The following is a 12,620-nucleotide window of genomic DNA, read 5'->3' as shown; positions in this document are numbered from 1 at the left end:
AAACGCTGCGTAGTGTTAAGAGCGGGAAGGTTCGGCGTAAGGGCCTGGAAGGCAAAACGCAGCTTATGTCACTCGTAAGGATGGAGGACCATTTTGTCTCCACCTCACCCGGAGTTGCGTTGCGAAATGGGCAAAAATGCATCTGCCGCCCTGATGCCAATTAAGGGCGAGATAGGGTCGTGCTGCTGCTGCTGCGAGCCTTATCGTTGCGAATTATGCACACCCGGGCCCGCCGTATTTGTATGATTAGCTTTTTTTTAACCGTACCACAGAGATGCAGATTTGCTACCACCATCCTCATCACTGGCCTCCCCTGTATATGTCAAACGCTGATCGCCCATCCTGTGGCAAGAGAAGCAAAAAGGAGCGGGGCTGCGATGGAAGGCGCGGTACGGGAAATGTATCTAATACACACCCTGCCTGGCTGCCTGCCTGCAAGGGATGGGTAGTAGTGCTGGGTAATTATAGACTTTCTTCGTAACAAGCGGGTGGCGCGCGCGCACTCACTCTCCCCTCGGCCCTTTGGGAGCGATTGGCGTGCTGTGATGGGAGAAATGGCCATCCTACCAGCCCGCCCGTCAACCGCCACCGTATAAGGGGTCCACCACACGTGGTCTAGATTGGCCACGTCCGCCTGCATGATAGTCACCTGTCCAAAATGGACAATTTCCAACGACACCCATTGGGCAGCGGCTGCTGCCGTCCCTAGGATGTTTCGGTTGCGTGTGGCAGGCGCTAATTAACTTTCCTCCGGGCCTTTCCTTCGGGGAGTTGGTGCGGTCGTTCATTCCAGCAAATGAAGTCCGGCAGTAGAGTAGTGTAGGTAGTGGCGGTGGTGGTGATGGTGGTTGCTGGGATAGCAACTGCAATCAAGCCCTCCTAACACCGTCGGAATGTGTTGCCCTTTTTTTCGCGCGTCTGTTACAGTTTTACCCTTTAATCTCGCTTTATGATTTCCTATGAATTTTACACCTTGTTTTTGTAATGCAATTAGGGTTTTTTTGCAATGAATGTTATTAGGTTAGAGCAAATATAAAGGAGAACACGGAGCATGTCCTCGTTCCATTATCGTTTGTCTGGTCTGTACTTGAGTATTGTTCACTTATTTGGTGTTCCTATTAGATTGTCTGGTTCAATATAAGGTTAAGCCAGTTCAAAGAAAATATACTCGTTTATACGCAATATTTAATGTTGATAATACAGGGTTGCCCAAAATGTATTTGGGGCTAAATTACTTTCAAACTCAATTGACTCCTCATATCTGCAGGCCAAAATTAACCTCAATATTTGGACAGGACTAAGACTAAGACTTCCTTGGTCGATAAAACTGCCTCTAATACTGTTAGGAATAAGAGCAACTCATAAAGAAGACCTACAGGTAACTCCTGCAGAAATGGTGCTGGAACAAAACTTCAGACTACCAGGAGAGTTTATTCAGCATGTACAATTGTCGCAAAATACAGAAACCAACCAATCAGAATTCATAAGAACTCTTAGAAATATGTTAAAATTATTACCCACAAGAACTACAGAAATGCAAATTTTTTATTTGTTGGTCTTAGAACTAGGACACTAAGACGTAATGAATTCTCAAGTATTAACTTTTGGGAGATGTCAGTAAAACTCTAATGAACCTTTTTTTGTCCATGGCCTATCCCATGTGTATTCTGATTTGAATTCTAATTATTCTCTATTAATTCTTAAAAAAACCCTTACTAGCTCTTTTTACTCAACATGACTCCAGTTATTGATTGGATATCAAGTGATAGTGCAGTATAGTATAGGATAGATTTCAAGTTGCTTGGGCCACATAAGAAGCCATGTTGATATTTTCAATAAATAAATAGATAAATAAATAAATAAATAAATCGCTTTTCTCCTTTCACTTTATTCCTTCAATTCTTGGATTATTTTTTTTTTTTTTTTTTGATGAATTCTTGGTTGTGTCACTGTATTAGGAATAATTACAGTCAATAAACAAATTTTATGTTAGGTTATGGTTGCTAAATTGGCAATAAATGTAATATGCAAATAAGTTTAGCTCAATTTAGATGCTGAACTAGTAATTTCAGCTCGGAAAATCTAATTTGTGGACAAAAATTCAACATTTTTTCTATACAAAGTTCCACCGATAGAGCCATGCTGTACTGAATAAAACTCTATTCAAACCCCTTACGTCATTTTGCTAATCTGTTCGTTTACTTACTCCTTCTCTCTCGTTAGATGGTACTTCCGCAAGATCAAAAGAATAGAGGCGGAGAAGAAGCTGCTGCTACCGGAGAACGAACACGGCGCATTCTTGATCCGCGACTCGGAAAGCCGTCACAATGATTATTCCCTATCCGGTAAGTAAATCTTGAGGTTTCCTGCTCCTTCTCTTGATGGACGGGCCAGCAGCAGCAGCAGGGATATTGACGGTTAATAATCGCTAATTCGCTTAATTCCATTTCCATTTCCAGTGCGCGATGGCGATACGGTCAAGCACTACCGCATACGGCAGCTGGACGAGGGCGGCTTTTTCATCGCCCGAAGGACCACATTCCGCACGCTGCAGGAGCTGGTCGAGCACTACTCGAAGGATTCGGACGGGCTGTGCGTGAACCTCTGCAAACCGTGCGTACAGGTAAGGCGCAAACGAAGTGTTACTCATTTATTATCCTTTAATCGGTTTCATGCAATACGGAATTCGCTTTCCTTCTTCCCATGTGAGATGCTTCGAGAGTTTGCTTCTTTCTTTTTTGTTTTCTATGTGAAATCGTTTCATTCTCGGTCGCTTCTTCTAATCGGTAGAACTTTTCTATTATTTCGCGCAAATTTCTTCTGTTTCACATGTGAATTGTGTGTGTTTGTGATGCTTTGGTCGTTTCTTGCGTTAGTTTTGTCGTTACGGTTTTGTTGTGGACTTTGCTTTCAGTTTCGCTTTCCATGTTGAATGTGTTCTTTTACAAGCAAAATAGAACATTTAATGACAGCGGTTCTTCTCTACACCACAACAAGAAACGATTAATGTTTATAGATGCCTATTCTGACTCGTTAGATACCCACATGTGCGTCTTCTGCACTCTTTGCTTTGATTTTGTGCCATCCCATATAAATCCCAAAACGGTGGAATTCACAGCTCAGTACGAAATCTGACGATTCCCGCATACTGTTCCTCCAGCTAGACAGCACATGAATGACCAATGGTGCTTTCTTGGTTGATTGATTTTCTTTGCCTCTAAAACACTCCTCCCCTGTTTAGATTCGGTTTATAGCTGTTATTCCTTCATTTCGCCAAATCTCTTTTTGATGCCATTTTCCTTTTTTCCTTTGCACTGTCCCGTTTTGGAGCTGTCGTTGCCATCAAGCAATAGTTGGGTAGATTTAACACAATAAAAATCCCCTACATTGTCCCTCCGCGGCTCAACCCACCATTAATGGTTAAGTTTTTGACGGCTAAAATCGACTGAACTCCCGTCGCTTTTTGGAAAACTAAAAATCCAATTAACCCAACTCGTAAAAATGACACCAGCTCCACCGACCGCCACACCTGTCTGTCTGCGTTTTATAGTGCGAGAGTTTGGAGGTGAAGAGTAGAAGCACACACACCCAAACGCCATTAGTGCTGCTCCGCTGACCGAATGTTTCGCGATGATCGCTCCTTTATCGCTCTCCTCGCTCATCGTCACCTCACAAATGGTTTTAAGTCTTACGTCAAACCGGACGGACGGACAGGGAGGCCGAAGAAGAAACGTTTTCGCGAACCACACGGCGATTGACTCGTCCTGGTTGCGCGGTCGGTGGGTAGGTGGGTGTGTTGGGGTGCGCCACCATCCGTCATTCGGAAAGGTTCGTCGCTGGGCGTTTAAAAAGTCTCTTTTAGCTCGTGCGAACGTACTTCCTCTTCCTTAACGCGTCCGTGCTCTCTCTCTCTCTCTCTCTCTCTCTCTCTCTCTCTCTCTCCGCTTTCAAGGGCGTCCCGAGCTTTCTTCTAACCAGATCTTTCTTTCTCTTTCTCTCTCTCTCTCTCTTTCTCTCTTTACTTTTGCTTCTCTGTTTAACCTTCGGTTGCGGTGTATTATCGTCTTCATTTTTTTGGTGCGCCTTTTTCACTGTCAACATTTTCACCATCTTCATCAAACTAAAACACAAAACAAACCGGATTAAACGCAATAACGCGCACTCATGAAAAAACGATCAAAATCAATCAATTCAAATCGGTTAAAATCTTATCGACCTCACTTTTGAACAAAACAAACCGAACGAGAACCAATAAATGGAATTCTCAAAACGACCATAAAATCAACCAACCGATCAACTACAACAACCTCACCATCTTTTCTCTCATTCGTCACCTCAACATATCAACATCAATCATTTGCACAGTCAAGTCGTTACTATCAGCTGTTTGAGGTAGGAAGCAGTGTTTGTTTGACTACAGCATACTCTCCCGCCCCCTCCACTCAGTCGTTGATGATCAATTTAAAAAAAATCAACATTAAACATAGAATTTCCATGCAATGCTCCATTCCACCGTCTTCAGCTATCCGTTGGAATGAATTTGTGTACAGTAAACGTAAACATAGTTAGTTGATGTTGCGTAGTTTGCCTCCCTTAGTGTACAAATGTTAACAGATTAGGCCTGAGTGTTGATTTTAATGGTTACAATTAGTGTTAAACTTTGTTCCTTTTTAAGAGTCTCTTATTTTGTTTTATAAAATGTTTAAATTATACTTCCTAAACTTTTATGTTGTCTGTGTAAATAAATTGTTCAATCTCTTGCTTTGTAAATAAACTACTCCTTCCAATAGAAGCTTTTCCTCGTGCAAGGCTTTACCGGCACAGTTGATCCTCCTTTTTTCCCCAACCTAACGGTACCCAGCTCTAACCCATGAGGGGGCTGTAACTCAACCATTCTCCCAACCCCACCCCACGCCACGAAACGTCATCTTCGCGAATGACGCCGCGATCGTGCGGCGTTGTTTCAATGCACCCAACGGCCTTGGATCCTAACGGGCCAAACCGCCGCCGCCGCCGCCGAGCCAAGCCGCTATAAAAACACACCGAAAAAAAAGAATGCGCGTTCAATGGCTTCCTGCCGGCTGCTCTGGGAGGTTGGTGGAAGGGGAAGGAAAGGGAAACAACCACACACACCACCGGTACACATTCCCGGGCCACGTTGTTCCTGCTACCTGTGTAGGGTGTGCTCTCGGTGGTGTTCCGATCGTTCGATCGTGGCGTTTCGATGGATGATCTGTCATGGCTTGTTTTGCAAGCATGCGAGCAAAAAAAAAAGGCACACAAAGAAACGTAACGTCATGAAAACGGAGCATCATCATCTCATTTGATATGCGATGCTCGACTCAAGACATAAAATACACACACACACACACGAGCGCGCACCCGTTTAACTGCCCCCCTGCGACCGTTCGATCGGAGCTTCAATCGATCGCGGTACACAAAGCTATACAAGAACGCGATGTCGCACATGGATGATTATCGGATAAAGCTCCGTACTGCGTATTTGTTCTACGTTCTAGAACAAGTTCTAGCCAATCCGATTGACCACATATGTTTGATTATTTTAATTGAAACATAAATTTCGTCCGCTTACTACCCGCTTTCGATTGAACAATATTTCACAACTGTTTTACATACAATTGTGTGTGGTTAATTTAAAAGCACCCCCTGCAGCTCGACACACGGAAGTGAACGAACCAATAGCGCAAGGCAAATCAATAAATCGTATGAAGAAGCAAGCACGGTCAATTTCCAGTTTCCAATTTATCTGGTAGAAAACTGAACAGCAGCCCCATCGGTCGGGTGTTTCTGACGTACCCGAGGAGACTGCCCGCAGCAACCACACCAACGAATGGCATATGATAAATGTACTGCAATTTATCATAAAGAACAGAACAAAAATCAATAACACATATGCATGCAGTCCACAGGGGCATACCTCTGCTATCTGCACTGCATACATCTTCTCTAGAAATGCATTTGTTGCTTTGCGTGATTATTGCTGCCGATGGAAAAGAAACAAAACGACGGCTCAATATGTGCCCCTATCCTGATTGATCTCTTCCTGGTGTTTCAGCTACAAGATTGAAAAATAACTTCTACGCCTTTTAATTACACTATTTTCAAGCGAAAAGGCAAGGAGCAAGGGTGAACGATGGTGATGCAGGATGATGGGCACATAACACACACACACACACACACACAGATCAATCTCTCTCGGACGAGATTGACGTACACGATCACTCTGCGGTTGTGTCGCACGAAACTCCGGAAATGGACGTTTTATTCAAACGCGCGCATCGCCAATGCAACAAAGCAGCGCCCAGGAAGACTTAAGGCGACGAACCGCAATTTGCAACCCCAAACACCCTCAACAACCCCCCTTGCTTGCGATCGTGATCTTCGCACAGGAAAGAAGCAACCCTTCTTGGAATGAAGATGAATAAAACGTAAATTGTACTTCCAATTTCTGTTTATTGCTGGGAACAGAACAGAATCGAGCGATATAAAGTTAACGGAGCGTGAACGCTGCTTAATGCGTGACGTCAATGGTGGTGTGCACGGGGTGTGTAGTACAAAGGTAAGGCTTTGTGCGGTTGCCCCTTCCGTCGCCAGCGCGCGTTCACTTTCATTTCAGGCGAGAGGAATTGTGCTACCTGTTGCTTTAAAATGTTAGAACGAAATATACAAACAGCAAGGCAAAAAAGCAAGACCACACAAACCGATTGCGGAAGCGTACAGTATGCTGTTACCCCATTAGCAACGCACATTCCGTACGCGCGTTTTCGTGTGTGCGCAAGAAGATGATCCTCCTTTTGCGCCTACTACCCTACCCTTCATGCGCGCGAATTTATTTGTACATTGCCGGAAGAAACGCTGCGCCTGCGCGGCCAACGACACAGTGAGCGGATGTTTTTTTTTGTTTTAGCTTCCTCGCCTACTCAGCCTAAGGTGCGCTTTAGTTGACACACACGCACTGTTCGTTGTTGGGTGTGTGTCTGTCAGCGTGGTACAGCTCATCTTTCTGCCACGGTGCAACCTCTTGTGTGGTGTACCGGGACGCATTTGCATTGAAACGACTTTCTTCCTACCCACCGGCACAATGCCGCCACCACACCTCTTCGCGCACACGCACACACGATCGTTTTGCAAGTTTAATTACACTTTGGGCGGGACACGACACGGCGATCCCTTCACGAACGAGCAGAATTCGAATTCGAAGCGGGTTGTTGGCGTCGTTGTGACCTGCTTGCTGGACATTGACCAAGGAAAGAACGTCGTCGTCGCATTCCACCGTTCTTGTCCTGTAGTATTTATTGATGCTAGCGCACGATCGCGCGCGCGCGCTGGTGGTAGAAGGTATTCCGAGCTGCTGCTGTCGCCTCGGTGTCTAATGGTTGTTGCGAGGCGTTTCTTACACCCGTGTGTGTGTGTCTGTGTTTCGTATCTCACAAAACCAAATCACACCAGTGTCTCTTTCCGGAACGAAGACCTACCTCGCTGCTGTGTACGCATAATTGATAGTGTAAACCTTCTCCCGTCCTCGTCCGTTCGTTTCATTTTTACACATTAATGTTGAATTTCAATGTGACTGTTTATCTTGCTAAATCGTTTATTTCTTGCTTGCTATTTTTGTAAAATATTTTTCCCCTCATTCCCTTGTATTGTACAACGCCTAACGCCTATTAAGTATGAAGCACAACAACACACCAAAACGAAACATGTGTACTAAAACGACCCTCTTCCTTCCACACAGATCGAGAAACCTGTCACGGATGGTCTATCTCATCGCACACGCGATCAGTGGGAAATCGATAGAACGTCCCTCAAGTTTGTGCGCAAGCTCGGCTCGGGACAGTTCGGCGACGTGTGGGAAGGACTCTGGAACAACACCACCCCGGTTGCCATCAAGACACTCAAATCAGGTAAGGAAAAAGGAGCATTAAAAAGGCTTTCCCGTCAAATACCTAACCCATTCTTTCCTCTCTCTCTCTCTCTCTCTCTCTCTCTCTCTCTCTCTCTTTCTCTCTTTCTCTCAGGCACGATGGATCCGAAGGATTTCCTTGCCGAGGCACAGATCATGAAGAAGCTGCGGCACGTCAAGCTGATCCAGCTGTACGCCGTTTGCACGCTGGAGGAACCGATCTACATCATCACAGAGCTCATGAAGCACGGCTCATTGCTAGACTATCTGCAGGGTAAGTGTGCACAGAAAACAGAGCAAACCAATTCTTATGTTTGCTAATCATTCATTTTTCCCCTCACAAAAACCACACACACAGGTAAGGGCAGATCGCTGAAGCTGCCCCAGCTCATCGATATGGCGGCCCAGATTGCGGCCGGCATGGCGTACCTCGAGTCCCAGAACTACATCCATCGTGACTTGGCCGCACGTAACGTGCTGGTCGGTGATAACAATATCGTCAAGATTGCCGATTTCGGATTAGCTAGGTACGTTTGCGGGGAAGGGCAGAAAGCCACACCGGAAAGAAAAAGAAGGATTTGCTCACTCACAATGCCTCTTTTCCGTCAATTTTGCAGATTAATCAAAGAGGATGAATACGAGGCACGGGTCGGTGCCCGGTTCCCGATCAAGTGGACCGCTCCGGAAGCGGCCAACTACAGCAAGTTCTCGATCAAATCCGACGTGTGGAGCTTCGGCATCCTGCTCACGGAGCTGGTCACGTACGGCAGAATACCGTATCCGGGTAAGTGCTCTTTGGTTTCGTTTTTGTCATTAAATGCCTATGCTAATGTATGTACCCTTCTTCATTCGCCCTTCTTCAGGCATGACAAACGCGGAAGTGTTGACACAGGTCGAGCACGGGTACCGCATGCCGCAGCCGCAGAACTGCAACACACCGCTGTACGAGATAATGCTCGAGTGCTGGAACAAGGACCCGATGAGGCGACCCACGTTCGAGACGCTCCAGTGGAAGCTGGAAGACTTCTTCACCATGGACCCAAGTGAATACAAGGAGGCCGCACCCTTCTGATAAATGTCCGGCCGTGCCACCGATCCCTCAACGTCGCTACCGTCGCCCGGAGCGCAAACCTCGTCATCATCATCATTAACAGCAGCAGCAGCAGTGATTGCAGCCCGGAACTAACAACCGGTATCTCTGCGCGCAGTCCACCCTTCCCTCCGGGTTTCGTTTTCTTTCTTCTTCTACCCAATTCCCCCCTGCCAACAGCGGACCGTGGCACTTCTTCCTCTTCCCCGTACACATACATTGTACACCCGAGTCCGGGTCGGGTCGTTTGTTTTAATTGAGACGCAGAGACGCTGCTAACTAACATCACTCATATGCGGTGGGGCTCCGGAGAGCCTGAATGGTGGGGGCAATGCAGCAACTATTCGGCTATTTATTTAGGTTTCTACGATGCATTCACACACACATTCACCGCTGCTTAGCTCTCATATATACATATACTGTAATATGTAATATGGCGTATTAAAAAAAACTAGGTTTACTACGAGAGCGGGAAGACGAAAAACAAACAAAAAAAACTGTGTCACAGGCGCGCACAACCCGGGGTGTGGGACAGCAAGATAAAACGGGAAAAAGGAAAAAGTAAAAACGCGTTTTGAGTCAGGGAGGGAGTTTAGTGTTTTGCCAATGCTGAAGTCGTCCCCCCCGAATCGTTTAGCTAAAAAAAAAACAAAACAAAAGGGAAAGACGCAACCCTTTCCCGGACTGAGCGTGGAAGCGTATTTAGTGAACGTTAGAGAGAGAGAGAAAGATATATATGCCAATCGTGCACGGTCAATCAGTAGTAGTGTGATTTATTAGCGCAAAAAAGGGGGATGTAAGACCGTGCGTACCATGCGGCAAGGGGTTTTTGTGGTATTTTGTGTTAATTTTTGTCCCCCTTTCCTTAACACCCCCCGTTGGTGTGCACGTAGATGATTTCTCTATTAATTCCGCTTTATTTCGCGTTTACGATAGTTAATGCTCGCGTTTTGTTGCTCTCCACGTACGTCCACTACTTTACATTACAGTTCGCGAATGTAAGTGAATGCTTTATGTGTGCTATGCTGACTTCGGATCGCAGTTCAATAGTAGCTTGAAGTTCACAGTACTACTCCGTGTATGAGATGTCCCCCTTTGGGAGGATTGTTTTGTTTGATTTTAGTTGAAGAAATCGGCGCGCTTGTTTCTTTTGCAAATCGTTTGCTTACTCTGCTTTTACTCTGTGTCGTGGACGCTCTGTGCTGTTTTGCTGTACGTTTTTGCTTGACCTTCGTCCACAGGCGTGCAGTGTTAGCTTAATTGAACAACATCAGCTTGTGTAGGTTCTACTGTAGTATGCTGCTTTTACTGAGTTTTGTTTTGTTTTTTTTTTTTAAATGCACATTAATACGATTGCTCTAATTGTTACTCCTCGGGCAGCTGCTTCATGCGGGTGTGTGCGTGTGTATTTTGGGTCCCTCGTTCGTAATATCGCTGACAGGTTTTAAAGCGTTAGAGCAGCTTCAAAGTATCTATTTGTCTAAACACTTACTAACACGAGCCTGTCGTATCATTCCTGTCCTGTAGCTTTACATCGTAACGCGGGAGGAAGAGATCAAGCTTAGCGTTAACGAGAGAACGATCGGTTAAAGAGAGCGATACAAGGAGCATAGAACCAGAAAACGACAATGTGGTACTAAATATTCGTTTGTTTGTTTCTTTTAAACTGTAGCATTGTTTGCTGATGATTTAAAACGCTTCTCTTTCTTTCCTTTTTCCAATTTTGTGTCTTGTTTAAGTTACTAAACGAAAAGGGCGCGCGCGCGTGGGGAACGAACACAACGAGATTAGAGACACGTGGTGTGGATGAAACAATCAAAAGTCAATCAATCTCTTAATTCACTCACGTTCATCAGAAGAGTACGGGGTTCGGAGGGGGGAGGAGGGTGGGTAAGCAAAAGGAAGCAACAGTGGAATGCGGGTGCATTTATGTTTAAGCAAACTCTCTCGGTACGTGTTAATTAATCGTTTCTCAGTATCATCAGTGGTAGTGGCAGAGTTTAGTGGTTAGTGGTAGTTTCCTCCGTTTGCTTCACCACCATCCCATTACTCATTTAAAGCAAAAACTGGAACTTTATACGACGAAAACACACACAAACACAAGTATATAATGTAAGTGTAAATATGTTACGATCGATGCTTCTACTGCTATTTTTTCGAATGAAGATCACTCTTTTTCATATTTTATCTCCCTCTCGTACACATCATCTCCCCTGTTAGTGACCCCAGTAGCCGATATCGGTATTCATGTACGTGTTTCTTTCTGTTTCATTCTTTTATCTTGAATTCAGTTTGTCCCTGATACAAAGTTCTTAACGGATATAGGGATGTGACGTGTGTTGGCATGCTAGTAAAATGAATGATCTACAATTGGTTTTGCGCGCCAAGAAGCAGGAAGTAGAGAGAGAAAGAGAGCAGACAGGAAACATAATAAAGCAAATTTCACTTGATATGATGAAACCTATTTACAAATGCTATTTGTAATGGAAAATAAAACGAAAAAAAACCTGACCCCTTCACAATAAATCACATACAAAGACAATGGGACGAATACAAGGACACACTCAACGTAAACATAAATACAAATGATATTAATATTACAAAAAAAAAAAAACAGTGAGCCCATATTGCAACCTTCGCTAAAGGAGCAAAATGCATCACAATTTCGTAATTGTGTGTGTGTTTGTTTTGTGCAAATATATATAAATATATCGAGAGACGCGTGAGAAAAGTGAGAACAAAAGCCCAACTGTATGTTTTCCGTAGGGTTGATCGAGTGATCGTTTTGAGCAAGTGATCCGGTGTAGTAGGGAGAACGCGGGGACAAACTTTGACAAACTTTTTTCAAACACACTCTGAACACTGCTGAAGTCGCCCCACCCTGTATAAAGCTTTGCAAAGTTTCATCTTCTATAGCATATATACGCAATATACATACATACATGCATACATACATATATTTCTCTCTCTCCAAAAGCACTAGGCTCTCATTAGTAGGCGCTAATAGGAGCAGCAGCAGCAGCAGCCAACACCATCATACACATTCACGCGTTCTTTTTTAAATGTGAAGGCAAGCAGAGAGCAGCGCGTGTCGAATATAATACACTATGGATAGGATTTTCTCTGTTTTTTTTTGTATAAGTGTAAATGTGTGTTGATGAAACGGGCAAACAAATATGCAAGTAGCTGAGTTGAAGCAAAGGCTCGGCATAATTATAGCGTTAAGTGAAACGGAAAAAAACGGAAAACTATTATCTTTTGACACCAGACAAAACCGGGGTAGAAGGGATAATAGAGAAATCATACGAAACAGAACAAACGAAAACAAACGTGTACTGCAGCAGGATGATAAGAAGGATAATGATACGCGGGTGGCAGATGGGGAGATAGTTGAAGGTTTCCATAGTCTTCTCTCCCTCCATCGGCGTCACCCGCGATTTAAATTCGACGCAGAAAACTGAAATAAAATATAGAACTATATGAACATTATGCGTTTTGCGGTCTGTTTTATATCGCTTCCGATTTGAGTTTTTTGACAAATTGAACAAATATTAGAGTACTTTTTGTTATATTACGATATAAAAACAAAATAAAATCAAATTCATT

The 12,620-nt window shown here is 44.3% G+C and overlaps 1 protein-coding gene across 15 annotated transcripts in view; it reads left to right on the top strand.

Annotated features, from left to right (window-relative positions):
- Positions 1-12,503, top strand: part of LOC1276925 (tyrosine-protein kinase Src42A) — a 90,928-nt gene extending 78,425 nt beyond the window's left edge. For 14 of the 15 annotated variants that reach the window (XM_061651438.1, XM_061651441.1, XM_061651447.1 and 11 more), the window contains 7 exons: positions 2,224-2,345; positions 2,460-2,623; positions 7,757-7,925; positions 8,040-8,198; positions 8,283-8,451; positions 8,542-8,708; positions 8,788-12,503. In XM_061651438.1, coding sequence (XP_061507422.1) covers positions 2,224-2,345; positions 2,460-2,623; positions 7,757-7,925; positions 8,040-8,198; positions 8,283-8,451; positions 8,542-8,708; positions 8,788-8,996 — 1,159 coding nt within the window. In that variant the 3' untranslated portion in view covers positions 8,997-12,503. The remainder of the gene's footprint in view (positions 1-2,223; positions 2,346-2,459; positions 2,624-7,756; positions 7,926-8,039; positions 8,199-8,282; positions 8,452-8,541; positions 8,709-8,787) is intronic. The other variant, XR_009765516.1, reaches the window with a different exon arrangement.
- Positions 12,504-12,620: the final 117 nt, after the last annotated feature.

This window comes from Anopheles gambiae, chromosome 2 (assembly GCF_943734735.2).
Source record: "Anopheles gambiae chromosome 2, idAnoGambNW_F1_1, whole genome shotgun sequence".
NCBI lineage: Eukaryota > Metazoa > Arthropoda > Insecta > Diptera > Culicidae > Anopheles > Anopheles gambiae.
The sequence above is the reverse complement of the archived record's forward strand: the minus strand, read 5'-3'. Positions and strand labels throughout refer to the sequence as shown.